This window comes from Kogia breviceps, chromosome 2 (genome assembly GCF_026419965.1).
Source record: "Kogia breviceps isolate mKogBre1 chromosome 2, mKogBre1 haplotype 1, whole genome shotgun sequence".
Taxonomy (NCBI): domain Eukaryota; kingdom Metazoa; phylum Chordata; class Mammalia; order Artiodactyla; family Physeteridae; genus Kogia; species Kogia breviceps.
This window is the reverse complement of record NC_081311.1, coordinates 201,256,474-201,284,105: the sequence shown is the minus strand read 5'-3', so window position 1 is coordinate 201,284,105 and position 27,632 is coordinate 201,256,474. Positions and strand designations below refer to the sequence as shown.

Sequence of the window (27,632 nt, the reverse complement as noted above, 5' to 3'; positions counted from 1 at the left end):
GCTCCGTGACCTGAAGGGTCTCAGTTCCCTCTCTGGGTCTCAGTTCCCTCCTCTGTTCCCTCATCGAGCAGATCCCCCAAGGCAGAGAGCTCGGAGCCCACGGGGCAGCCCCGGCTGGCATGTCTGTCTGTGTGTGTGTGCGCGCGTGCACGTGTGTCTGTGTGGGTGTGTCTGTGTGCATGTGCGCGTGCACGTGTGTGTGCCTGTGTGCGTGTGCACGCATGTGTGTCTCTGTGCGTGTCCGCAGGCACGTGTGTGTCTATATGTGTGTGCGCGCGCGTGCACGTGTGTCTGTGTGGGTGTGTCTGTGTGTGCACATGCATGCGTGTGGGGGTGTGTGGTGAGCACAGGCACACGCTCAAGGCTCTGTCCTGCTTTGTTACTGCCCCGTCCCCCCGTATGCTGCTGCCCCCGTCCCTGACTCTGCAGGACAGTGCAGGGGCCGCCACCACTAGGACTGCCGTGCGCCAGGCACTATCTGGGCATTTCACGCCCAGCAGCCACCGGCTGAGGGACTGTCCCCACCCCTCTTTATGGGGGGTCGATGGCGGCATGGAGAAGGTGGTGACCCACCCCAGAATCCCCCTCCGCTCCTCAGTGAGGTGTGGGAGTGACAGAGGGTAGTAGGGGGTCCCCTGGGGATGGCCTGGAGCCCACCGGGCAGTAGTGCTGCTGGAGGACCTCGGGCTGGGGCCAGGCGGGTGCAGGGACCCTCCCCTCCCTCTGCACCCCCGCCCACCTGCTTCTCCAGCACCTTCACCCGCTGCTGGTGGGTCCTCTCTCGGGAGGCCAGGGCCTGTGCGGCCTGTACTTGGGCCCCGTGCAGCTGCTTGGCCCCCACCGCCAGGTCTCGCTGGTGCTGGGTGGCCAGCTCCCGGAGCCGCCGGGCATAGGCCTGCTCCAGCTCCACCTTCTGGACCTAGGGGAGACCCCAGGCACCTCACTGTGGCCTGCCCACCCAGGGCTGCCGCGGCAGGCGCGTCCAGCCCTCCCCTGGGGACACCCAGTTGGCCCGGCTGCCCTCTGCCGGGGCCCAGGGGCCTGGCCAGGACCGGAAGGTGAGCGGAGGGTTTCGTAAACACATTTGGCCCCCGGGCCTTGTCTTCTCCGGAGCCCCACCCACAGGCCGGCAAGGTGAGCCTTACATCTGTTTTAATGGCATCCTAGTTTCCACTTGGCTGGACCGGGGGTCCCAGAGGCATCGCAGGCTGATTCTTGCCCCCAAACCCCTTGCCAATTCCTTGCCTGGCGATAGGGGGGTCTGTCCAGCGGTGAAAGGGGAGATACCCCAGAACACACGGGAGCAGCCCCTGGACCTGCCTGTGGGCCTGCCTGGCCCTGGGTTTCCCACACTCCTCCCTTCTTCAGGTCCATGCACTGGCTCACGGTCCCCTGCTGGTCCCCCCACTCCCACGGGGCCCATGGAGCCCTGAGACCTGAGGTGTCGCCCTGGTGGACCCCTTTGTTGGCTGGGGCTGTGTCTCTGCACCTGTTCCGTGCAGGAGTGGTCCAGCCCGCCTTTCCCATCTGGGCGTGTGCATATGTGTGTCCAAGCGCACTCACATGGGACAGAAACACTGGGACCCACACCCACCTGGACACCCCCAGCCCCGGGCCCCGGCCCTCTCCCAAGACTGGGGTGCATGGAGCCCAGCTGGTTTTGCCTCAGGGCCCTGTCCGCTTCCTGGTGCGGGCGGCTCGGGGTATATGGTCCAGCGGCGCCCTCTCAGCCCCCCGCCCTCGTGTTGTCCCCTTCCCTCCTCAGCTCCGTCTGCAAGAGCAGAGCCTGCCACGGTCTCTGGCAGGGATGTGAGCTCAGGCCAGCCTTGGCCCTGGAGAGCATGCGGGGTGCCCCCGGGAAGGACTCTGGATCCCCTGAGAGCTGGCTGGGTCGGCGGGGGAGGGAGATCCCTGGCCAGGATGCCCAGGGCCGGGGCTGTCCAGCGTGTGGGGATGCTGTGAGAGCGAGGGGGGACCACCAGTCACGCTGCTGTCCTGCTTTGGACCAGCCGCATCTCCTGGTACCTACAGGCCCCTGCAGCGCCGCTCCCAGCCTCGGGGAGCCTCTGCCCACTGCATCCTGGCACTCCTGCACCTCGGCACCTGCAGCCGGCTCACAGGCCCCAACCACTCCCTGACCAGGTCCCAGCCAGCCTGTGTCCTCTGTGTTCCTGTCCCCACGGCCCGTCTTCCTTGGAACTGCCCGCTGCTTGAGTACAGCCCCCTTCCTGGCCCCCGTCCTCACCACGCAGGCACAGGACAGGGCGGGGGAAGAACTGAGGGTGAATGCTGGGTGACCAATGAAACAAACATTTTTGGTGGGAAGGTTTGGGAGCCCCTGTTTGCCCCCGTGTGGACGGTCCCTTTGGAGGAAGGAACTGACACTCAGGGCAGGCCTGGCCCGTCAGCCACCGGGGCAGGATGGGAATCTGGGCCCCAAACCAGACCTCCCCACTTCCCCGGCTCTGGGCCGGGTGGGGCAGTGGTCAGAGGGCCAGCCCCAGCCACTGGAGGCCCAGGCCTGTCCTCTCCTCGGAGCCCTCTCGACCTGCCCACTCGCCCTCAGGTTGGACAGGGCCTGGTCTCTTGGGGGGCCCTGGGACATGGAGGATCAGTCTCGAGCGCAAAGTGACGGGGGCAGTGGCCAGAGTGTTACAGAAGTAGGGGATCCTTTCTTTTTCAGGACTGAGGAGAACAAAGGGTGCCCCTCCACTGAGAAAGGAAGTCCTGTTTCTTTAAAAATCCAGTTACACTCCTGGACTTGCATGTTAAAAAGAGAAGAGAAAAGTGAAATCCAAAGTAAATAAACGGCTGCATCCGGGTTTCCCCTCCTGAGACACCAATAAAGGGTTTATGGGTTTTCGGGCCCCTCACAGCTGACCTCCTGGAATTCATTAGCTGTTCCTCCCCTCCCCCATCTGGGCTCCAGGGACCCGAGGTTGGCTCTGCTGCCCGGGGCAGTGCCATCTCGGCCTCCCAGCCCCCAGGCCCCCTACCCCAAGCAGCCACGGGAGCCCTCGGCTTCCCCAGCTTGGCACTGGGCTTGCCCTTCGGGAGGAGCCGCAGGGTCCTGGTGACCATGCTCGGCTGGACAACGCTTCTTTGTGAGAGGGCGAGTGGCCTCGTGTGGACAAGCTGGCTCCTGGCTCGCAGTGACTGTCCTGATCTGCTGGCCTCTGTGCCTCCGTCCTGACCCCAGTTCTGTCCCCGGGGTCCCTGCCTTCCAGGGCCACCCCATTGACCCGACCACTTCCCTCTGGAAAGCCGTCCTGTCCCCGAGCCCACCTGAGCTGGACACTGTGCACCTGGTGGCCAGAGCCTGCCTGGGACACGTGTCCCCAAGCGCATGGGGACACGTGACTCAGGTGGACGCTCTCCTAGAGGCTCCAGGCCTGGCAGCTCTCACCGGGCGGGGCCACGCTGTCCTCCCTCGGGGTGCGTTGGCCGGTCTGCTCTGGAGCCTGCCCTCTGCGTTGGGGGGGGCGCCGTCACCCCCGTGGGGACCCCCAGCTCTTAGTTCTGCACTTTGCTCCTGCACAGTGAGACACTCTCTCTCCTGGCCCTGCTGTGCCTCTGTCTCTTCTCTGGCCCCGAGCTTGTCCTTTTCACTCCTTGCTGGTGTCCACCCCCCCAACCCCGGCATCTTTGTCCTTCCAAGTCTGAGAGCCCTGGGCACTGTCACCTCACCACTCGTCCCATGGCCACGACTGTGTGCTGGTGAGGCCAAGCCTGGCCCCTGTGGTGCCCGCGCCCTCCTGCCCTGGGCTGCACTGCCCAGACAGACCCCGCCCCCGCACAGAGCCATTCTGTGCAGGACCTGGCAGGCAGGTGGCACAGTGACAAGCTCAGGGATCGACTGGGCCTGAGGCGGCCCCTGCAAAGTCCATGGGCTGAGCCATGACACGGACCCTCCACCTCCCTCTGAGAAGGCCTGGCCGGACGCTGCCACCTAGGCCTGCCGTGAGGGACGAACCCTCCCTTCTCGGCCCAGTTCCCTTTACACAGCTGAGCCCAGGCTGGTGGGGTCCACCCACACCTCCACCCAGGGCCAGTGTTGCGGTGTGAGGGACAGCAGCCGTACCTGGTCACCTGTGCCACGCCAGCAGGGCCGTGTCCCTGTGCCTGCACATGAGTCCAGCTCCCGGCACCAGGGGACAGGCTGCGAGACCTCTGCCCAGCTGTGCTCACACAGCCCCCGGCCACCACCTGCCAGGCCGCCCGGGCAGCAGGGCCCGACCATGCCCTCTCCCCAGAGAGGCCTTGGGAAGGCCGCCCTGCTCTGGGGTCCAGGACTGAGCCCCTAGCTCTCCCCACTGCCAGGACTCCTGCTTCCCCCCGGCTCACGTGGGGACACTGAGCCTGAAGGGACGGGTGCCTCGGGTGCCTGGTCACCAGCCCAGTGCAGGCTTTCCAGCTACTGCCCGGTGGTCTGTCTTCCCTCTGGACTCCCTGTCCTGCCCACCCCTGGGGGTGCTGAGAGGGCATCAGAATCCCAGGCCCAAAGCCCAGCCATGCACTCTGCCAGGGTCAGCTGGATGGGCTGTGCCTATTCCTACAGGGCAGAGGCAGGACATCGAGGTCAAGGGAGCTGCCTCCCAGGCCACGTGACCTGGGAGGTCCCTGCACACAGCAGGCCTGCCGGGCGGGTCCACAGAGCCATAGCTGTGGGGTTGGGGCCTGGGTGACATTCTGCCTGGTTCCACGAACACCATTTCCTTTCACTAGCCTCAGTTTCCCCGTCAGTTAACCTGGGCCCTAGGAAGATGCTCTGGTGACCCCCAACCCTGATTTCAACCCAAATCCCTCCACTGTGGCCCGTTTCATACGTGGAGCTGGTCCTCTTCCGGGGACCATCCCCCGGCTCCGGGTACCTGGGCCTGGTGCACCGCGAGCTCCCCCTGCAGGCGGGCCGCCCGCCCGGGGCGCAGCGCGGCCGCTCCTCGCGCGGGACACGTCTCTCCACGCGCTGCGCCCGCCGCCCCCCTCCATGCGCCGCCGCCGCTGCCACCGGAGCCCGTGGGCCGCGCATGGGCCGGTCACTCCGGCCTGAGGCTGAGCCCCCCGCTCGGCTGATTATTTTTCCCGGAGCTGCGTGTCCACCGTCCTCCCTCTGTCGTAGGGGCGCCCGCAGTGGAGCAGGAAACCTGGGAGAGGCCTTGGGGCTCTGAGTCCCCGCGTGCCCCTCCCGCCTCGGTCTCCCCTCTGTCCGCTGGGGATTGCACGCGTCTGGGTGACTCCAGGCCTGACACCTGCCTCCAGCGTCTCCCTGGACTTCCTTCACGCGGAGGGAGCGAGTCCTAAAGGGAAGGCAGGGACTGCCCCCCGGGGACCCTCACCTGCCGCAGGGCCCCCCTCACCTGCGCTCCGGGGGTGGCGACCTTCTCCTCTAGCAGCGCCCCCTCTGGGCCAGGCCCTGCCTGTGCCTCCTGCTCTCGTCCAGGGCCTGGTGCCTCGTTTCCACGTGCTTCTGGGGGAGGGAGGCACAGGCCATCTGGAAGCACGGCTGGGGCTGTGCTCCAGGTGAGGCTGTGGCACCTGGCGTCTGCCCAGACCACGTGCGGTGGCTGGGAAGTAAAGAAGCGAGAACAGGCTGAGTGCCGTGTGCACGGATCGGGCAGTTTCCGATGTAACCACGGGCGGGGTGGGAGGGGTCCCAGAAGCAGGCCTTGTTGGCCCCGCGGCGTGGGCAAAGGCGAGTTCTCCGCTGAGGTCAGAGTGGCTCAGAAGACACATCCATTTTCCCTGCCCTGCTTCCAGCCCTCGGAAGAAAGACCGCGACAGTCCCCCCAAGTCCTCCCAAGCTCCTGGGGCGGGTGGGGCTCAGCCCCCACGCCCTCCGCCTGCGGCCTTCTTCCTCTGCGCCCACCTCGTACCCCTGTGCTTCAGGCCTCCCCACCCCTGCTGCCCGAGTCCGGAGTGCTGCCCACCGCCTTCCTGGCCTCGCAGCCCGGCCGCCCCCTCCTCTGCCGCGCGGCCCCCTCCCTGTCACCCCTCCCCTCTGAGCCTTCACGAGGACGGCGCGTGCGGTGTCCCCGGGCTGGAGCCGGCGCACAGTGGGGGCGGGGGACTCTCGGGAGCGCCCGCATGCCGTCCTGCCCGCGAGTGTCTGGTGACGGGCAGGTGGGGGTGACCTTTGGTACAGAGGACTCTGGAACATCAGGAGCTGCGTCCACCCATGGCAGGGGGCTGAGCAGGAGGGCGGAGGAAGGCACGGTGGGGGCCCCGGGATTGTCCACACGGAGCCTGCGGCGGCTTGGGCTCAAGGGGCCACGAAGTGGAAGAACGTGCCCCCGAATGGAGAGGTAGCCTGAGGGCTGCGTGGTGGGGGAGGAGCAGGCAGTGCCCCGAGGGCTCCCAGGCTAGGACTGCGCGCGGGGTGTCCGGACCCCACTTGCTGGGCTGGGAAGGCAGGTGTGGGAGCACGCTGAGGGGTCCCCCGGGGGTCACTGAGCCGGGCGCAGTGTCACGGGAGCAAGTGGCTATGGAGGCCCTGGCACCGAAGGCCAGGGAGGTGGGGGAGGAGGGGGAGAGAAGGGGTCCAGGCCAGGTGGACTTCAGAGCAGAGAGAAGAGGAGGCGGGGCCCAGGGAGGACCAGAGAGCTGGCGGAGATCGGAGGGAGAGGTCGGGCCCCTGGGCGGAAAGCTCCAGGGGCTCAGGTAGACATGGACCCAAAAAGCACCCTTTGGAGGGACCAGAGTTGCTGGTGATCTCTGTGTCTATGCGTGTCCCGGGAGGCTGAGATGCTGACAGTCTGGGGAGAGCGGCAGGGGCAGCCCTTGCAGAAACCTGGCTGGGGGAGGGGAGACGGGGCCAGCAGAGAGAGGAGGGGGTGTGGGGTGTGGCGGGCAAGAGGTGCTTGTTTAGGAAGAGGGAGACTGGGTCTAGAGGCAGAGTGGGAACGCCTGAAGGCACAGGGACCCCCGAGGACCACCCAGGCTCAGCCCTCGAGTTTCCGGGTCTCGGCCAGCAAACACGCGTCATTCCCAAGGACCCAGCAGTTGTGTCCCAGGAGCCGTGTGTCTAAGGGGGCTTTGCATCCATCTCCCATTCCGTTTTCACTAAATACAAGAGGAGGACTAGCTCAGAGGAGGAGGGGAGCATCCGGGCATCCCCCGTCCCAGGCTGGGTGAGGGCGGGACAGGTGCCGTGACCCTGTAGGAACTTCTTTTGTTCTGTCAGTTTAGAAAGTCAAAGGAAAGGAAGGAGGGCAATGCTTGTACCTAAAAGTGAGGTTTCACCCTTCTTTACAATTTTGGAAATTACAGTTTTCTGTTTGTACACATTTTCCAGTAGAAAAGCAGAAGTTTCCTTCAAATATGGCTTAAATATTTCATGGTATTTTAAAGAGGCTCCAAACCACTCATGTGAAGCGCTATGCTCCTCTTGTAGTGACTCAACGTTTATGGAATTCAAATGAACCATAATAATTGAACGGGACACCCTTTACGAACATCTCCCTTTGCCCCACTGAGTCAGTCTCATTGCTGGCTTGCTTTGGTCCTGAGCCCTGATCCTGAATGGGGGGCGGCTGGCCGTGCACGCGTCACAAGCCTGCGCTGCGCACGGGGCTTCAAGGCTTGACCGCCGGCTCCTGCGGTTCCACCCCGGCCTGGGGAAGGAGGCAGGGCTCGGCGCGTGCCCTTGGACCAGCCCCCAGCCTTGGTTTCCCCCCTCTGCGGACGGGTGTGATGCGATCTCACAGCGTTTTCGTCGGGAGCAAGAGAAGGACGGGAGAGGAACTGTGTGGACGCCCCTCACCCCCCCCGTATGGGGGCCGCTGTGAAATGGGGGTCTGTAGAGGCTAGAAATGCCTCAGGCACTAGCACAGCAGGCAGAGGTAACGTTCCACACCCTGCCTGTTGCACAAGAGCAGAGCCTGCCGCCAACCCCAGCGCATCCTTCGGAGTTCAGGTCCTCAGCCTTTTCATCCACTGGTGACAACGGATCGATTTGTTCATGGGCTGGCAAGTGTCCAGTGTGGGGGAGCGCTGGGCAGCGGTGCACGGCCATTGGCCCTGCCCTCTGGCAGCCTCGCGAGCTCTCTGGCCGGTCACAGGACAGAAGTAGCGCTGGGGAGTGCTCAAATATAAGGGGACCCAAGCCCCTTACTTTACACAGTGGGCCTCAGTGGCCCAGCCAGGAGGCTGGGATCTGGTGCCGGTTAGGGATAGCTGGAAACTTCTGGAAGTTCTGGAGACTCTGTCCTGTCCTGCTTGCCTCTTTGTCCACCCTTGTGCCAACTCCTGCTGCTTTGACCACGCTGCTGTTACAGTCAGTATTACTATACTATTTCAAAAATTTCTTAGAAAACTCAAACAGCTATTCTTCCCTGTAAACTTTGCAATCAGCCTGTCCAGTTTCCCTCCTAACATACCACAAACAACTAGACAAAGCCGAACCAAGAAAGCAAACAACCGACAACCAAGAAACAACCGACAAACCAGGCACATAAGCAAAGATCCATCCAGAAGCTGATCAAAAGATTATAACTGCCCCAAAGCCAGCCCTCTCTCCAGTAAGATGAGACACAGCAACAAGAAGAGGCACAAACGTTTAGTTATTCTTCTAAATAAGCTTTGAATTAAAGAAGAAATAAAAACGGAAACTCCTAGAAAATTGGTAAGAAAGGAAAAGAATTCATATTAAAAATCTTGGCGGGGGAGGGGCTTCCCTGATGGTGCAGTGGTTAAGAATCCACCTGCCAATGCAGGGGATATGGGTTTGAGCCCTGGTCCGGGAAGATCCCACATGCTGTGGAGCAACTAAGCCTGTGTGCCGCAACTACTAAGCCTGCGTTCTAGAGCCCACAAGCCACAACTACTGAGCTCACCTGCCACAACTATTGAAGCCCACGCACCAAGAGCCCATGCTCTGCAACAAGCGAAGCCACCACAGTGAGAAGCCCACACACCGCAACGAAGAGTAGCCCCTGCTCGCTGCAACTAGAGAAAAGCCCGAGCGCAGCAACGAAGACCCAACGCAGCCAAAAATAAATAATAACAACAACAACAAAAAGCCTGTGGGGGCACATACCAAACCACAATGAGGGAAAACACAACATTGAATGCTTTTACTATTGATAAGCCCAAACATAAATACATCACTTATGCAATTGAAGAAATCAGAAATATTACAACAAAAAAAGAGTATGTTGGGCTTCCCTGGTGGCGCAGTGGTTGAGAGTCCGCCTGCCGATGCAGGAGACACGGGTTCGTGCCCCGGTCCGGGAAGATCCCACATGCCGCGGAGCGACTAAGCCCGTGAGCCATGGCCGCTGAGCCTGCGCGTCCGGAGCCTGTGCTCCGCAATGGGAGAGGCCACAGCAGTGAGAGGCCCACGTACCACCAAAAAAAAAAAAAAAAAAAGAGTATGTTAATAGGGATAAAAGCTGAAACGAATAAACTAGATGAAAAGGAGAAAAGAGATAAAAGTTGATTCTTTGAAAAGACCAATAAAACAGATGAACTGTTGGCAAGTTAAAGAGAGACGAAAATCTCCAACATCAGGGACAGAAACAGATCTAACTATAGATATAAATAAGATCTAACTACAGGTGTAAAAATAAAAAATGGCTACCAAATATAAGAGCGAGTTCCTGGCAGCGCATTTAAACATATGAGATGGGTGACTTCCAAATGTCAAAAACTGACCCCAGAAGAGATAGAAAAACTCAAACAGACAGCGAGGGAAAAGGTGGGAGAGGGAATGAAAATGTATTACTTAAGACGACAGGAGGGGCAGAGCATTTGCAGGTAAGTTCATCGTAACCTTTCAAGAAAGCTTAACTCTGAGGCCATTTAGATGATCCCAGGTAGTAGAAAGAGACGGAAAGCTCACCAATTCCTTTTGTGAAGATAAAATACTCTTAACACACACAAAAATCTGACAAGTATGGCGCCCTAAAGGAACACAGACATTCTTGAGCAAGTATCAGGAATGCACTCCAGCCGCAGTGCGCCCAGGAGGCCGAGCGGCTCCCCACTTCGCTTCTAGAACCTGGACTGAAGCTGGTTTGGGGCCCTGGGGGTGAGCTCTCTGGAGAGGAGGGGAGGGTGTGCGAGGGAGTGTGAGATGCTGGTGGATGCTGTGAGCCCCTCTGAGCCATCGAGGCTTGTGACCTGGCAGCGGTCCGAGGACAGCCTCAGGCGGTCTCTCCCAGTGGGCGGGCGCCAGGCCCCCCGCCGCGCCTCGCCTCCCGCTGGCTCAGGCCCGCCAGCCGCCTGCAGGCCCCCCGGGGGCTGTGTTCACGCGTGTCCTAACCTTTGGGGCTCGGTTCTGCATTGTTGATCTATTGAATTCCCAGGGTAGCCCTGGAAACAGGGAGGGATTTGCTCTCAAACAAGAATCTTACTGTTTGCAGAGCACAGCCTACCATTTAATTAGAAAAATATGTTTTTAATTAACTTTCTCTTGACAAACACATTGGCTTATGTGAAACGAGGGAAAAATCCAGTCCATGAGAGTGAAAGATGTTGTCAAATGCAAGCCTCGCTCTAGCTCACGCTGGCCTCCTGGCAACCTGGCCTGGACGTGGTGCGGGCAGTGGGCAGCAGGCAGTGTGGCCAGGTATCCTGAGCCCACAGCCGCCTGGAAACGCTGCAGCCTGGGTTGGCTGCGGGTGGAGAGTGCCCGGGGCCTCTGGTGACTGAGGTGTGTCTGAACCCCCTCCCGCGCGCCCACCGCAATGACCAACAGGTTACAAAGATTGGGAAAGACTTTCCTCAGCTGGAGACCAGGGACTTCGAGGGTTCCCGAAAGATGGAGAGCATATGGAGGCAACTGGCCTAAAAATAGGATAATTGAGAATTGCCAGAATTCTTAGAAAAATTGGACAAACGATGGATAGATTTTAGCACACACACTTTGCTAAAAACTTGATCAAGCAGAAAAATGAACAGGGGTAGAGAATATGTGAACAACGTCCAGCAGAGCCGTCTGCGCCCCGTGTGGAGACCCCACGTGGGAGCCTCAGAGGCCGGGACTGGAGGGGGCAGCGGGGCTGTGGAGGGGAGGCCTCCAGGGACGAGGGTCGCGGTGGGTGAGGCACCAGGAAGGCCCCCACGCCCCTGGCAGGCAAGTGCCAAGGGGAGGAGCCTGAGGACACCCCCGCGGTTGTGCCCTGGGGTCGGGGCCCTCACCCTCCCTATTCCTGGAACAGAAAAGTTCTGGGGGGGGGCTCGGTGCCGTCGCTGCTGTTGCCCCCCACGTCTCCCCTTGGACTCTTCCTCTCTGCCTTTCCTGGGGGCTTGAAACATCTGGCCAGAGACGCGTGAAGGCCCTGATGGGTTCCTCTGCAACCCCAACTGGGAATAAGACCAGACCCCCTTCTCAAAAGGAGGAAGAAGCGTCACCACGTGAGTCGCGCGCTGTCAGCTGTGATTCAGGAGAGCCGTCGGTGCACGGAATCTGATCTGAGGGTCTCGAATCAAAAAGAGAACAACAGAGTTATTGCAAGAAAGGGGAATCGTGTCAGAAAACGATAACTGACGTTCTCGAGAAGGTGAGCCCAGTGGGGAGCCAGAGGGCGAACCATCCGCGGTGAAAACAGCAGCGCCAGCCCGGGGCTGTGGGGCAGCAGGGAGAGCAGGGAGAGCGGCTAAGCCCACGGAGACCCTGAAAGTCCTCCCAGACTTGGTGGGAGACACGATGAGAAGGTGAAGTTCGAGGTCAGCGAGGAGGGCAGGGCCGGGAGCACAGGGTGGGCGACTGAGAGCTGCAGGGAGTGAGGGGAGGGGAAGAGATACTTTCGAAGTGGAAAGAACTCGGATAAACTGAAGGTAGATTTGATCCTGCACGCGGAGCCGGCTCCCCACGCGCAGGCCAAACGTTTCAAAGATCAACGGGCCCTCTGGCTCCTACTCTGGAAGGAACAGCCCCAAGAACCTAAAACGCCCTCACATTTCTTGACACCATCTGACACTGAGGTCAGAGGGCAAACAACGCGCCTGAAATCTAAGGAAAAACAGGCCCCGCTCAGAAGAGGTGGGACGTGAGCCTGACTCAGGGAGCCATCTGTGCTCGTGAAGAGCTCAGCTGACGTGTTCAACAGAGCCCAACTGTGAAGGGCAGCGTTCTGAGATGGCCCGTGACCTTCGGCCGGTGTTGTCCCATGAGCATGTGAGCTCACTGGCGAAGCTCTGCAGCTCCGAGTTCACCCGAGGGGAGGGTATGCAGGTGGGTGGCCTAGTCCATTGCAGGGCCATAGGCCGGGGGGCCGGCAAGCGGGGGTCAGGCAGCCTATGAGAAGGCGTCCAGAAGACAGCTGGGAAAGGGGACCTAGTCCCGCGGCTGCGAGGGGACGCTTCCCGGAGCCTCAGGAGGGTGGACCCAGCCTCCCAAGTGTGGGAGCCCGGAAGGAGCCCAGCCCCGCAGGCAGGCAGGCCAGCGGGACTTCTGGCCAAGGACAGGGGCTCACACGTGGAGTGAAGTCAGCCGTCCATGGTGACTCGCAGCTGGGCGGTCAGAAAGGAGGATGCCCGGCGGGGGCTGCTGTGAGCATAGATGCGGGCAGGGGGTGGGGTGGGGTTCAGACTCAGGGGCCAGCTCTTCAGGGACCCCGCCTGGGCGCTGAGGAGAAAGAAGGGGGTGGGGCAGGTCTGGGGGAGGGGAGCCCTCAGAGCAGAGCAGAGCCAGGGCACAGGTGCAGAACCCCTGCTGCTGGGGGTGGCCGTGGGAGGTCCCTGAGCTCAGGTGACACACACATTCTCTTCACACTTAACACCGAATATTAGGGGAAAATGCTTCAATTGTTGTAACACTCCCCCTCCCCCGAGCGGTGACCAAGAGAGGGGACACCAGGATGCAGACGCTGGAGGGAAGGGGCGGACAGATGACCTCACATTGAGAGGACAAAAAGGAAGTCGTGAGGAGTCGTTAAAGGGGCAGGTGTCTCCTCAGCGATGGAAGAAACGCAGAGCATAAGTTATCACAAAACTTGTAAGTGGGGCAAATTCTCCTGCGAAAGGGAAAGACTCTAAGGTAGGATTGAAACCAAAGCCAGGCTGGTGAAACGATGGCCGAAAGCCTACAGAGTGAAGTGCAGAGGCCAGGGTCAGGAGACGGTGGGGACACTGCCAGCGTCGGGCAGAGTAGAATTCAAGACAAATAGCATGGAGCAGGGCACAGAGGCCTCCAGACCAGTAAGCAAACGTTAGAGAGGGCATGTCAGAGAGATCTAGAAATTACAGACCCGTAGAGATAAAAGGAGACATTGCCCCAAAAAATTGTCTTGGGAAAATTCCACACATGATTCTTAGCTTCGATAAATCCAGGAGACAGAATCAAGGTGGAATATTTGAATGATGTAAAGGTTGGTTTTACAGGTATATTTCAAAACGTGTAACCTGCAAACAGGAAACACCGTTTTCAAATGTGCATGGAACATGCATGTTCCGTGCATGTGGACATACGTGTAAAATGGAACACAGCCTGGCCCCGCCTCCCCTGCTTCCTCAGACCCCACTCTTCCCGGGCATCTCCCAAGCCTCCAGCCAGGCATCTGGGCCCTGGGACTGGGCCCTCCGAGCCTCTCCCAGCAGCTGTAGCCCCTGGGGCCTTTGAAACAGAGCTCCCCTCTCAGTTCACAAATGTTTTCCAGGCTGAGCTCCTCTGCTCTCTGCCTATCGCCTGCAGGAGGCCCCTCCTCAGAGACTCCTGGCCTAGTGGGCACCTGGGACCCAGGCCCCTGTCACCAGGCTCCAGGCTGAGCCCCGCATGCAGCGAGTCAGCGCAGGCTTGGCGTCCGCACCTGCCCTCTGAGGGGCGGCCTGCCTGCCGGCTGCCCCTGGGGCCCTACGGGCCTCGCCCAGCTCACTGCTGTGCTGACCTGCAAGGCCATCTCCCCAGGTCCCTCCTCGCGAGGCACTGGGAGGGGGTGGCCTGGACCCGAGCCCGTGTCCTCCTCAGCCCCTGCACTCTGCTGTCTCTGTCAGCCTCGTCTTTTCAGCATGGGGCCGGGGGCCCCGATTCCCTGACACCCGGGGGTGGCCGCCTCTGGGGCCTGTACTCCCTGAGCCAGATGCGCTGTTCTTGGAGCTCTGAGGTCCTCAAGGAGCCGCAGCGGCCCAGACCCGGCTGAGCCCTGGCCCTGTCCTGCTGAGGGATCTTAGCACAGCCCAGGGTTCCTTGGATTTGTGGGCCTGGGTGGGGTGCAGTGAGGGGGGGCCTGGCCAGCCCCCATCGGCCCAGGCCCAGATCCTCACCTGAAAACTTCACCCCGGTGGCCGCCTTCACACCCCAAAGGCCAGCACGTGGCATATTTACCCAAGTCCACCCTGTGCAACCTCCTTCCATGTCTGAGTGTCATAGAAGAAAATGCGGTCCCGCGGCGGCATAAATATGACCCCATGCATCTGGAGAGCTCCAAGGCTAGGCCAGTGCCACCCTCTGCCTGCCGCCAAAAGCACAGACCTGGGAGGCTGGGGGTCTGCCCCCGACTCGGCCCCTCGCCGACTGTGCCACCGGGGCCAAGTCGCTCCCTGTTCAGGACTCAGTGTCTGCAAATCTGTGAAATAAGGGCTGGGACCACTGCCAAGATGGCTCCGCCAGGGTGGCCCTGACGAGCTCCGTGGGGGCGCTATGCCCGGGGGTCGCCCGCCCCGGCCCAGCGCGGCCAGTGCCACTGCCCGTGGGGACCTGGAACCCGCCCTCCCCCAGAAGCCTCCTCCCCACCCCGCCCCCTGCCCCGGGGTGTGAGGTGCCCCACCTGGAGCCTCCGTTCCTCCGCGCCTGCCAGGTGCTCCAGCCTCGGGGGCACCTCCTCCTGCAGGGCCCGCACAGCCTGGGAGCTGCTCAGCTCACCCTCCGCCTGGCGCCGGCCTGTGGGGCAAGCGGGGCAGCTCACCTGACTCCCAAGGTCGGTGGGGCTGCCTCCCAGGGAGGGCCCCTCCCATTGCCCAGGCTGGGAAACTGAGGCCTGGTGAGTTTAGGCGACCGGCACCTAGACGTTAGGGGCTGGAGAGGCCCCCCATGAAAATTCCCTGCCCTTCCCGCCCTGCCTCAAAGTCAAGGTCCCCGGGGCCAGGTGTGGGGTGCCAGCTCCCTCTCTGCCTGGACTCCAGGCCCCTCCCAGCCTTGTTTCGCTCGTGCTGGCTTTGCTCCCGGACATCCCTCCCCTGGACTCCGTGCCAGGCCCGGGCCTGCCTCCTGGGCAGAGCCAGGAGTGGAGGAAGGGGGGCGGAAAGGAGGTGGGGTGAGCAGCCGGGCGGGGGGCCTCCCTCCGAGGAGCTGACGTGGGCCGAGGGCCCGGTGGGGGGAGAGGGCTCCGGGCGGCAGGCACGGCCAGTGCAGAGATGCCCAGAGGTGGGGCTGCAGGAGGCCGGCGTGGCGGAGGAGCTGGGGGCCGGGCCGGGGCGGGCCTTGGAGGACTCTGGACTTCCCTGCCTTGTGACGGGGAAGCCAAGGCTGAGAAAGAGCCACCAGCCGCCAGGTGCCGGGGCACCTCGGGGCGGGGGGCGCGCCAGTTCTGGGCTCTGGCCCTGTGGCCCGCTCCCGAGCAGCTCCCGGGACGGACCCTCGCGGTGCCAGGAGGTGGGCTCTGGGGGCCCTTGCAGCGGTGCCCGGGGCGGGGTGGGGAAGGGCGGCCACCTTCCTCTGCCTTGGCCAGCGCTCTCTGCAGCTCCCCCGCGCGGCTCTGGGCTCGGGCACGCTCCCTCTCGGCCTCGCTCAGCCGGCTGCTAAGGCTGCCCACCTGGCAGCGCCAGGCATCCTGGGCGGGAGAACCAAGGTCAGGGGACAGCTGTTGGGCGTTGGCGGGTGGAGGGCCAAGTGCCGGGCTAGAGGGCCGGGTGGGGCGGCTCACGGCTGCTCGGGCGGGACGGGGCGGTGGCTGGCTGGGCTGGCCTGCGGGTGCGGGGAGGGGGGCACCGAGGGCCGGAGTGGCAGCTGGGCTCCCGTGTCCAGCTGTGCGGGACGGACGCGGGGCAGGGCGGCGAGGCCTGCAGGGGCACAGGAGCTGGCCCGTAGGTGGGGTCAGGGCGACCTGCAGGGACGGCCCGCCGCCAGGGTCTGGGCCCGTGTGGGGCTGGAGCCCTTCCCCGGGGCTGGCACTGGTCGGGCGGGGCGCGGGGGGGCGGTGGGAGGGGAACAGGTGTCCGTCGAGGACCGCGGGCAGGGGCCCGGTCGCTGTCAGTCTGTCTTTTCCCACCCTCGCCCCTTCGGGTCTGGCGAATCTGGCGGGGACAGCTCACGACTGCCCTGCGGGACCCCCGGGGCAGCAGGGTGGGGCACTGTCGGGGCCAGCCGGCCAGCCGTCGGGTTGGCTCAGCAGAGGACGGGCACTGCCGCCTGGTCTGAGGACGGAAGGCAGCCCCGGACAGTGGGGCAGCTGGGTCTCGAGGGAGGCTGGTAGTTATTGGTATTTATCCCTCAGGGTCCTGCCAGGGTCTCAGTGGATCCAGGACGGACAGATGGAAGGACAGCAGACCGGGCGAGCGGCTCCTCGCCGTCTCCCGGAGCCTCCAGGACGGGTCCCCCCGCCCCCCTTACCCGCTGCCTCAGGGCGTCCTGCAGCTTCTGCGCCAAGTCCCTCAGGGCGTCCCTCACGGAGGCCACAGCCCCCTCTGTGCTGCGGTCTCGCGGGGCAGGCGAGGGCCATCGGAGCGGCGAGCGGGGCCGCCCGGGGCAGCCCCGGGTGCCCCCCGAGCCTGCAGGACCGTGACGACCGAGAGAGCGTGTGGCGGGGATATGCGACGCCAGACACGCGGGTGCCCTGTCCCCCTCTCTCTGCCGTCCCGGCCGTGGCGAGCTTGGGGAGAGGCACAGGGCTCAGGCCCCCGCTCCCCTCCTGCTGGCTCTGCTCCCAGACATCCCTCCTTTGGATTCCTGACCCTAACACGAGGGTCTTGGGCCCTAGGGAGGGGCAGGGACGCCCCAGGAGGGTGACACAGCTGGGACAGGAGCTGCCTGAAGCCCCGGAGGACACTGACCTTTGGTGGGGGAGGCCGTGGGGCTCTGTCCCCGGAGCCCCAGGCCCAGGCAGAGCGTGGACCGCAGCCGGCCCAGCTGGGCCTCCGCCTCCCGCCTGGCGCCCCCGGCCCGGGCCAGCTCCTGCTCCAGACTGCCGGCCCGGTGGCAGGCCCTGTCCAGGCGAGCCTGGAGGCCGGCGGCCGCGCTGCTGGCCTGCTGCAGCTTCCTGGTGACACCGTGCAGCTGGGCCCGGAGGCTCCGCTCGGCGCCCCGGCTCTCGCGGAGGCGCCCCGCCAGGCGCTCCTCCCGGGCCTCGGCCCTGCCTTCCACCGCCGCCAGCGTCTGCCGCAGCCTCAGGACCTGTGGGACGGACCTGGGGGCTCCAGACCCACCTGCCCTCTGACGACTCCCCAGCCCTCTTGGCCTTACCCCCCCCTCGGCATGTCACAGCTAGGGGGCCCTGGACCTGCTTCCCAGCCCCTGTCTGACTGTGGGGACACCTGAGCCCAGGTGAGGAGGGACACCCCAGAACCATGGAGCAGGTCCTGGCAGGCAGCAGAGCCCACTGGCAGCCACACAACCCTGGCCGGACGGGGCGATGGCCCCAGGCTGTCCCCTCCTTGGCCTGCGTGGGGCGAGCCCCAGGCAGACCCTGCTCGCGGCCTGACTTGTGCCCCCATCCCCGGGGATGGTCCCTCCGGGGACTCAGGCAAGGTGCCCTCGGAATACTCACGAGTGAATGGGGGATAAACGGAGACGCCACAGCCCCTCAGCAAGCACCCAGGCTGGGCTGGAGACAGCCAGTCCCCCAGCTTGAGGCCCCGTGCCTGCCGGACGGGAAGCCCCGGGTGCTGCTGGGCTCCTACCTCCCTCTGGCGGCCCTCTCTGGCCGCCTGTGCCTCGGCCGCCAGCCTCTGCAGCTGCAGCACCTCCTGCCGGCTCTGCTGCTGCTGCTCTGCACACTGTGAGACCCGGACCTGCAGCCAGCGCAGCTCGTGGCTCTTCCTCTGGTTCTCGGCCTCCAGTGACGTCACCTGGGTGTGTGGGGCCCACACTGTTGGGGTCTCCTGGGCCCCCGTGCCAGGAGGGGGCCTCCCTCCCGGGCAGCAGACTGCACTCTGGAAGGCTAAGGCCAAGTCCACTTCCAGCCTGGGGTCTGTGCCGTGCTCCCCGCAAGACCAGGCCCTTGGAGCTGTCTCTCTCGGCCACTCCACACCCTCTCCCGGTGTCTCGCCTCTGGGGCCAGGACACTCTGTGGAGCCCAGAGACGTGACAAATGCTGGTGCAGAGGCCACTCGAGCGAGGAAGGGTGCCTGCGCCTGTCCCTACAGTAGACAGTTCACCGACCAATTTGTCTGCAGAAGTCTGGCAAAACCGGGGGTGTGCACTTTGAAGGGCGGTCTAGGGCCCTCCTGGGTGGGCTTGAGACCAAGGTGGTCAAGTGGCCGTGACCTTGGATGCCAAGGCTAAAGGATGAAGCAGTACCCATCTGTTCACCCTACGCCCTGAGGCGGCCGTGACGGGAAGAACCCAGGCCACTCGGGGCCACGGGCGCTGCCCACCGCGTCCCCCCGACAGCCGGCACCAGCCACCGGACGCCTGAGAAGACGTGCTGGGAGAGCCCCCCCATCGGTCCCTTTGTGGAGTGGAGTCTCCTCGGCGTGCGCCTCGTGGGGCAGAGCCAAGCCGTCCCCTCCGCGTGGCGCCCTGGCTGGACTCCTGGCCCTCAGTCCATGGGCGTCCGAATGAATGATTGTTTTAAGCCAGTAGGTTTGGGGCTTATCCTTGTGCCCCACAGGCAGACCCAACCCAGACCCCGTGAGTCTGAGCAGGGCCCTTCTGCTGTGGCTGCAAGTCTGGGGCCGGGGGGGACGCTCCCGGAGGGGTGTGGGCCCCAGGGCGGCCCCCACCTGTCTGCGCAGCTCCTGGAGCTGCCGGCGGGCGCCTGCCCATGCCTGCTCCGTCCCCTGCAGAAGGGTCCGCAGCTTGCCGGCCTCCTTCTCAGCCGCTGCCCGGGCCTCCTCCAGGACCAGCACCCTCTGTGCCTTCTCGTCCCTGGAACGCTGAAAGCTGAGCAGAGGGTCACAGCCTTGGGCCGGGAGCTCCCTGGGGGCCACGGCGTCCCCCGAGGGGATGGTCCTGGCCACCCGGCAGGCCGCCCGCCTCGCTCCAGCCAGACACTACCCACATCGGATCCGAGTGTCCCGAAGCCCAGCCGGCTGGGGCTCGCCTCTGTCTGGGTCCGATGGCCCAGCTGGCCGGGCCCCTCGCCGTGTCTCAGCCCCTCCCCCACTCTCCTCCCTCCAGCCACGCTCCCAGAGACCCAGCGTCCCGCATCCGCCGGCACCTCTGGTAGGCGTCCCGGAGCCACTGACCAGGCCCTTGACCTCCCTCCGCTCCCCAGCCCTGGGCCCTTTCCTCCTGGCCACCTGGGGCCTGTCCTGCCTGCTGAACAGAACTTCCTGAGGGTGAGGACAGGCCTGCCAGTGTCCCAGCCTCTGCCTCCTGGGCCGGCACCGTAGACCCTTTGGATGGGCAGCTGGCACCCTGGGTCCTCTTGGTGTGTCCACTTCACCATCATCTGGCCCAGCTCAGTGGGACCAGGGCTGCTCTGTGGGGCGGCCGCCCTACCTGGCCTTCTCGTGCTCGACTCTGCGGATGGCGGCCCGCAGCTCGGTGTTGGAATCCCGCAGCATGTCCTTCTCTCGGGCCTCATCCTCCAGCGCCCGGCGGGCGTCCCGGGCCTCCCTGTGCAGGGTCTCCCGGCTCTCCTCGCTGCCCTGCAGCTCTCGGCGCAGGGCGGCCAGCCCCTCCTGGGCCTCGTCCAGCTGTGCCCGCAGCCTCTCGGCCTGGGGAGGAGTGTGTGTCTCTAGGGGCCCGCTGGGGGCCACAGGCCAGGGTCAGCTGTGGCCTCTGGCTCTGCTCTGGCAGCGCCAGCGCCCCCCCGACCCCCGGCCCCGGGCCGTCAAGTGCTCGAAGGAGAAGCAGGCAGCCTGGCTTTGCCGCTGAGGCTGCAGGACAGCTCACGGGGGCCCATCCCGGAGCCCTGGCAGGAGACACCCTGGCCCTTCCTGACCCTGGTGCTGCCCTGCGCTCCCTCCCTGGACCCCGGGGCCTGTGTGGGACACAGCTCCCCACCCACACATCTGCACTGTCCCCACCCGTGTCCCTCGGGCTGGCTCCTCCCCTTCAATAAGGTTCCCCCCCCCCCCCCGGGCCACCGCCCGCCCTGGTGTGGAGAGCAGCCTCAGCAGCCCAGGCTCCTGAGCCCTGCACGCCGTGGGCACGTCCACTGCCTCGGGCCTCGGCTCCCTCTCAGCGAGGGAGGGAGCGGGGAGGCCAGGTCTCTGGGCAACGGCGCCCTCAGCGTCCTCTGGCCGCAGCAGGGCCGCTCGGGCCGGGCTGTCGCTGTCACAGGAGCACGGTTCAAGGTGCCCGCCACAGAATCGAGGGCCTCCTAAACCCCAGGGGTGAGGGCAGCAGAGGCCCCAGGGTGGGAAGGCTGTGGAGCCAGTGGGGACCTCAGGGCCCAGCAGCCCGGACCCTGGCCTCAGGCCACTCCGCACCTCTGTGAGCTGACCCGAGGAGGGGGAGAGGCTGCAGGTGTGTCCTCGTCCCCTGCCAGACTGGCTCCGGGCCCAGGGGGGACTCCCACCGCGCTGGAGCCGGGACCTGTGTCACCCCTTCTCCGGGGCCCTCCTCACCCCCTGGCTGCCAGGCAGGGCCTGCGGGCTCCGTGGTTTTGTGGGCTTGAGAGCCGAGCTGAAGCGTCAGTGGCGGTCAGGGTTCCTAATCGTCCTAGGACACGAGCTGCCTCAGGGCCCCCGGGGCTCACCCTCTGGTGGGAGGTGCTGCAGGGAGCGCAGACCCCGGGAAGGGGCAGCCCAGCCCGACGCACGGGCTCTGGGGCTCGGCCGGGATCCCTGGTCTCCCCACCGACCACCACCGGCGCACTCTGGGGAAGGCGTGCCCCAGGGGAGGAGGTGGAGGAAGCCGGCCGGGGGAAGCCACAAAAACGGAGCCATGTGCAGGCGCTGGCTTGCCAGAGCGAGCCCCACTTTGCTGGCTGTTTCAGCGGGACACTGTCCAGGCCCCTGGCCGGCCTGGCTCCCGCGTCCGCCGGCTGTTATTGTTGTTCTGTTTTTGGGAAGGGCCCCCCTCCGCTCCCCTCCCGCCCCCCACATGTGGGAGCCACAACCGTGCAGAGCATTTTCCGCCGAGCTCAGCAGAAATCCACCTCGAAGGTCAAGGACCAGCAAAAGGGCCTATCCATCATAAAAGAAGCTGTTTTCATTTCCCAGGGCCGAGGAGATGAAAACAAGCAAAACAAACGCGGGGGAGCCCCCCCGCCCCGCCCCCCGCCTCGTGAGAACAGCCATCCCTTTTACAGGAATTTTACAGCCAAATCTCTTAATGTGATTATAATAATTATTTCTTTACTAGAAATTGTATAAACAGACTCTTTTGAAATCTCCTGCAGGGAGGTGACCGGAGGGCTCCGCACCGAGGAGGGAAAGCAGGGGAGGGGCTGCTGAGGGGCCCTGGCCTGTGTGTGCGTGTTCACGTGTGTGCGTACGCACACAGCATGTGTGAGTGTGTGGTGTGTGCGCCTGCACACACCTACGTGCAGACATGCGTGCCCACATGTCCGTTCACACGCGTGTGTGATGCTCACAGATGTGAGAACTCTCGGATTCGCGTGTGCGGCTTCTTGCACATACGAGGTGCCCATACGTGTTTGCACACGTGAGTGCTGTGTCCACGCATGAGTGCATGTGTGTGCACGTGTGTGCACGGGGGGTGGTCTCCATGTGTACAGGCGGTGTGTGTATTGCGTGTGATACACGCACGCACACACACACACACGCACGCAAGCGCGTGTGGACCTCAGGCACGGCTGTGAGAGGCCTGGACGTTCCTCCAGTTTAAAGGCTGTGAAAGTGCTATGGTTTCCATGGCGACTGTGGGCCAGCCTGGCGCCTGGGAGGGTCCTCTGGGCTCCCTCTCTCTGCCCTTGTTCCCCTTTTGCCCCCCTCACCCGCCTCAGCCTCCCCACCACCCCGTCCCCATTCTGGGGCCCCTCTCCTTTCTGGGGGCGGCCGAGCGGGGAACCTGAACTTCCCACGAGGCCTTGCTTTCTCCCTTCACCCACCAGCACAACGTGCCCCCCCGCCCCGTCCCCGGCTCCTCCCCCGGCCGCCCCCAGTTTTAAAATCTCATTCTGCTTCCCCGTGTGGTCGCTGACCGGGCCTGACTTCGAAATCTGTTGAAAGGAGACCTTTCTCTTTGGGGGCCAAAGTAAACAGGCTGTCGTGTTCAATCACGCTCTCGTCCCCTCCCGGCCCTCTCCGCGCTCTGCTGGCCGCTCCCCCGCCCGCCTGCCAGCCTTGGCGCCCGGCCCGGGGAGTGCATGAGGTCGCCAGGCCCGGGCCCTCCCCGCGCCCCCTCCCCGCGGCCCCCCGTCCTGTCAAATCCCCTTCAGGAACACCTCCCCAGCCCGCCTGCCGAGCGCCGCTCGCCCGGGCCCTGGCTGGCCCCCACCCCAGGACACCTCACAAGGCTCCGCGGGCCCTGCACCAGCCTCTGGGCCCCGGAGGGGCCCGCGCGTGGCTGCCCGGGACACCCCACTCAGTCCGCGTGTCTCCCCTCGTCCCCCCAGGGCCTGGTCGGCGGCGTCCAGGCCTGGCGCCGCGTGCTGCACCCGCTCGGCAGCATCTCGCCCGGGCTCTCCCCGCCGCTTGTGGGAGGTGGGTCCCCTCCTTCCCCTCAGGTCACAGCTGCCTCGCAGGGGCCCCGCCTCCCGCCCTGCCTCACCTCTCTCCTGGCGCTGCTCCGCTGGGCCGCCATCTCCCGGAGCCTCTCGCCCAGAGCCCTGGCCTCCCTCTGATGGGCCGAGATGGCGTCCTCAAAGTGGGCCTGCAGGGCCTTCAGGTCTGCGGTCGTGGCGCTGATGGTGGCCTGGGGGGGGCGGCAAGGCAGCCGCGGCGTCGGGTGCTCCCGGCGGTAAGCTCAGGCCCCCACGGGCAGCCACCCGCTGTCCTGGGCCAGGCGGGCAGCCCGCTCGCGCCGCATAAGTTGGGCCTGGGGCCCTGGATGACCACGGCCAATGCCGCCAGTGCCGGTTCCTGAGGGTCCCAGTGGTGAGGGGGGCGGGGCAGAGGCCCCGGGGTGGCGGGGTTGGGGAAGCTTCCCCTGGGAAGGGCTGACTCTGCCCCCTGAACTTGCAAGCAGGCGGGTGGGATTGGGGGACGCCCCCAGGCTCTAAGTGTGTGAGCACCCGCGACACTCCCGGGAGGGGTCGGGGGCTCTGCCCGCACCCCTTGGGCGGGGGTCGTCCCTATCCGGACGCGTGGCTACGCTCCGAACTTGGATGTCCATTCGGGCGGGACTCAGCTGGGCCCGAATCTGCTTTCCTGTGGCCACAGCGCCAAGACGCTCCTCTCGTGCTAACCAGGGGGCACCTGGAGCAGGGGGTCCTCGGGGCCCCAGGCTTGGCCGTGGCGGTGCTTGAACCCCTCCTGTCCATGAACGAGGATACCACCTGCTTACCCTGAGCCCGAGGCCCAGCCCAGCCTTCTGGCCAGGACACACCCCCGCCACCCGGCCCGGGGTGGTCTGGGCCCCCAGGGGCAGTTTCCTCCACAGGGCGAGGGACAGAGCTGGCTCTGTGCTCCAGGGAGGCCTGGTGCCCTGCTGCCCCACACGGGGTCTCTGGGAGACACCCTTCCCCCCGCCCCGCCCCAATTCGCAGGCCACTGCCTGAGGGATCTGGCAGGCTGCGGCTCTATCAGGCCAAGCCTCCTGCTCTCGGGGAAGGAACCTCGCTGGTGCCGCCTCTGTTCCTGGCCCCTGCTGTCCATCTGCACTGAGAAGTGTCACCTCGGACGGCCAGGTCTGGCTGTGCCCCCAGGACAGCGCTAGTGAGGCTGCAGTGAGTGCTTGGTGTGGCCAGGGTGGGGTGGAGTGGAAGGACAGCCTCTTTGGGCTCATGAACCACAGGGCAAAGCTGGGAGCCCCTCCACCTATGGGGGGCTTGCTCGTAGGTCACCCCGCAACTGGTGTTCCTTGGCTGGCATTTCTCCCCACCCTCCCCTCTCAGTGGGTTTTAATTTCTATTTTCCAAGCCGAGGTGGCAAAAGAACCCTTAAATGAGCTCCCGGAAGAGCCCCAGCTGGCGGGCAGGAGCCCCCCGCCGCCCATCCAGCGGGAGACTCAGAGCCAGCTCTAGGGAAGACTCCCCCAGAGACCCCTCTGCGAGCCGGGGCCTCCGCTCCCGGGTCCTGGGGTCTTTCCTGGCCCCCTCACCACAGGGTGGACCGAGGGAGCAGCTAGGGGTGGTCGGGGAGAGGAGGCCCCAGTCCCAGGGGGCTCCCACACCCCTCGCGGCGGTGTCCAGGGAGGGGCCGTCTGGCCTCGGCGGTAGGACAGAGCAGGGTGGGGGCTCCAGGGAGGGTGGCTCTTAGGCAACACTTTCCCGGGTGCCAGGAGCTGCCCGGGACTGCTCTGCGAGTGACCCGGGGGTCCGGGTCGCTGCATCAGGAGGGGGTGAAGAAACACCCTGGCAGCAAACTCCTAATTGCAACATTCCTTCCCTTGCCCGGCGCCCCTCCCCCCACTGCCCGCTAGGCCGGGACAAGCTGCCTGGCCTCCGAGGCCTGCCATCTGGGCGTCCTGCCCTCGTCCAGGGCCCCGTGCAGTCACTGAACACGGCCCCGCTTGCGGGGTCTGAGCGTCGCCACCCAGCCCTGCAGCCTGCGTTCCACGCGCTCACTTGTTCACGGACTCACTGAGTCATTAACGCGACACCAGGGGAGCATCTAACCCCGCGCCCTTGGGGCTGGGGACACTCCAGGGACCGGGGTGAAAACTGAAGGTGGGCAGGCTGCAAGGACAAAGCGGGGGGCAGAGGAGACATGGCGCTGGCCCAGCTGAGCCGACTGGGCATGGCTGGAGTCCTGAGCAGCAGGGCAGGCCTTGCCCTCGACCACCCCCACTACCCGCAGCGGGGACTGCGTCCCCCGACCTCACCGTGAGCCGGGCCCCCAGGCCCCTCCTCCCGTGAGCAGGAGGGCCCTGGCCTCTGCATCACCCACCCAGGGCAGGCCGAGGCTGCCCTGCCAGAGCCCCCAGCGCTGCCCCGCCCACTCCCGGGAGTCTTCGCTGCTGTTGCCCTGAGTCCCCAGACGTGGGCTCCTGAAGAGGAGTCAGGAGCCCCAGGTGACCCCAGCTGGCTGCCCACAGTGGCCTCCATGCACGTGTGGGCCTCTGTCCACTGGCCCAGGGTGGGCAGCTACCTGCTGGCGTCTCTTCTGGCCCCTCAGCGGGGGCCTCCCTCCGGCTCTGCTGGGGGTTCCCTGGGGGGTCCTTTCCGGTGAGTGTCTGCCTCGGTCACGACGCCGGCCTACCCGCTGGGTCCCTCCTCTGGGAGGGGCCTCCCCAGAGACTCAGCCCCAGGGGCCCTCGGAGGCTCCTACAGCTCTGCTGTGCCACAGGCAGCTGAGGCCAGACAGGGAAGGCGGGGGCCGGGTGGCTGGCGGGCACCAGCCTGGTCTGCCCCTCTGTCGCTGGTGCCAGCCCCTGCCCTCTCTGGCTTCCGCCCAGTGGCACAAGGGTGACTGGCCGCCGGCCCCCACCTCCGGCCCGCCCCATCGCTTTTGCCTCCCGTGGAGACACTGTCCCCTCCCAGCAGGGGATCTGGAGATCCCTGGCGGAAATGGAGGCTCGGGTGGGTTGATTGGAGGGGATGCGTCCCTGGGAGCAGGCAGGGAGGGGGCGCCTCTGGGGGTCTGCCGCCCCCGCTGGCTGTGCAGGCGGCCAGGCCGGGTGTCTCATTCTGGCTGGAGCGCGGCTCACCTCGGCTCGCTCTTGCCGGCCCTGGGCCTCCTGTTGCACCAGCTCCAGCTCCCACGTGGCCCTGGACAGCTCCTCCCTCAGCTGGCTGGTCTCCGCTTCTCTCAGAGACGGGGCCTGGGCGACGGGGCGCGGGGTGCTCGTGAGAGGGCTGTGGGGCTCTGAGGAGAGGCTCAGCAGAATCCTGGGTGCCACGGCCCTGCCAGGACGCAGGCTCTGCGAGGAGGAGCCCCTCAGAGGCAGCTGCATCTTGAGGGGGTGGGTCCAGCCTCCCAGCCTGCGCTCAGGAAGCTCCCCTACCCGACCCAGGGTGCAATTCCCCCTCCCACCTGCATCTGCCCAATACCTGCTCCTTCCCAGCGCAGGTCAGTGGGCTTCACGGGCCACCTCCTCCCTGGAGCCCTCCACCCGCTCCAGGCGCAGAGCAGGAACCGCTAATGGTTCTTAACCTCCCCAAGTGCTCCGCCTCGCTGAGGTGAGGGGGTGCGCGTGCGCCCCCAGAGATGCTGCATTTCACCCACCAGCCCCGAGGTGGGAGGGACCCCTGCTCTGTCATCAGGCTGGGGGGTGGCAGAGACTTGGCAATGCCTGTCAGTCACAAAGGCACATCCTCTCCATGCCAGGCCCACGGGGGAGGGCAGCCTGGAGACGTGCGTGACCTACGCTTGGGGTGTCCGATGAGTATTTATAATGTTATTTATAATGGCAACAAGACTCCCACAGAAGGGAGGCCAACAGAACGAAGGGGGGATCCCTGCTCACGTCAGGGCGTCAGGGTGGGGTAGCCGCCCACCCTGGGCCAGTGGACAGCTGCGAAAAAGGACCATCGAGCTCTGAACACAGTGTGGAAAGACCCCAGAGCTGTTGATCCTGAGAAGAGAAAGGCCCAGAACATTGTGTGTCCTCTTCATCCTTGTGCTACAGAGGCGGGCGTAAGAGTGTGTATTCCCACGTGCTGGCCTGTGCACAGCAGTCTCCGGGAGGAGGTTTGTAACAAAGAGTGTGTCTGCTTTTTGCCCTGGGTGCTGGGGGGGCCTCTAAACCCCCGGAATTTCCCAAGTAAAGGTTGTCTGTCATTTGCGGAGCCTGGGGCCACACCTGAGCTTGTGCTGACAAAGTGGCCAGAACCCTTGGGCGGTGAGCCTCTGCGATCAGCCCAAGCACCCAGCCTCCGGGAGGGGCTGAGCCCTGAGTTTAGTCCGTCACACCCACACAGGGAGACCCCAATAAAACCCCGAGCTTCCCGGCTGGTAAACACCCTAATGTGCCAGCGGGTGACCTGCCCTGACTCGGCGGACAGAGAGCCCGTCCCTGTGTCTCTCCACTGGGCTCCTCCTGACTTGTGTCCTTCGCAATAAAACGAATCGCAAGCGTATTGCTTCCTGGAGTTCTGTGAGTCACCCTAGTGAGCTGAACCCGGGGTTCTGCCCTCCCCGGACATTCGTATAATGCTCTTCCTCTACCACGGCCTCCCGATCCTCCTTCAGACCCCACCCTCGCCATGCCGTCCTCACTTTCAGGAAGCAGGAGAGCGGAGTGGCCAAGGACACGGTCCCCGCTGCCCAGCAGGTGTACCGTGCCGCCCTGGGCAAGTTATTCAATGTCTGTGAATCTCTGTTTCCCACCAGCCAAAGGGGGCCGATAAGAGCGTGCACCTCACAGCACTGTGAGAACCAGACCGGAGGTGCAGAGCCTGACAGTGAACCTTGGTTATTCCTGCCACGGTAACTCTTCTCCCACAATCTGTCGCTTGTACCACCGTCTGAGAGTTCTGCCACAGAGTGACAGCCCACACGGATGTGTTTACTTGTCCGTTCCATTCACTCAACAGTGCATGCTTCCGGGTGGCACGGAACACAGGAAGAGCCTGGACTCA

General features: G+C 64.5%; 1 protein-coding gene across 1 annotated transcript in view; it reads right to left on the bottom strand.

Moving 5' to 3' along the window:
• Positions 1–27,632, bottom strand: part of CROCC2 (ciliary rootlet coiled-coil, rootletin family member 2) — a 75,144-nt gene that overhangs the window by 4,525 nt on the left and 42,987 nt on the right. The window contains 14 exon segments of the mRNA XM_067023495.1: positions 740–919; positions 5,337–5,395; positions 5,398–5,467; positions 14,706–14,818; positions 15,587–15,707; positions 16,487–16,745; positions 16,828–16,849; positions 16,927–17,266; positions 17,773–17,853; positions 17,884–17,940; positions 18,817–18,976; positions 19,538–19,755; positions 22,721–22,864; positions 25,760–25,873. Coding sequence (XP_066879596.1) covers positions 740–919; positions 5,337–5,395; positions 5,398–5,467; positions 14,706–14,818; positions 15,587–15,707; positions 16,487–16,745; positions 16,828–16,849; positions 16,927–17,266; positions 17,773–17,853; positions 17,884–17,940; positions 18,817–18,976; positions 19,538–19,755; positions 22,721–22,864; positions 25,760–25,873 — 1,938 coding nt within the window.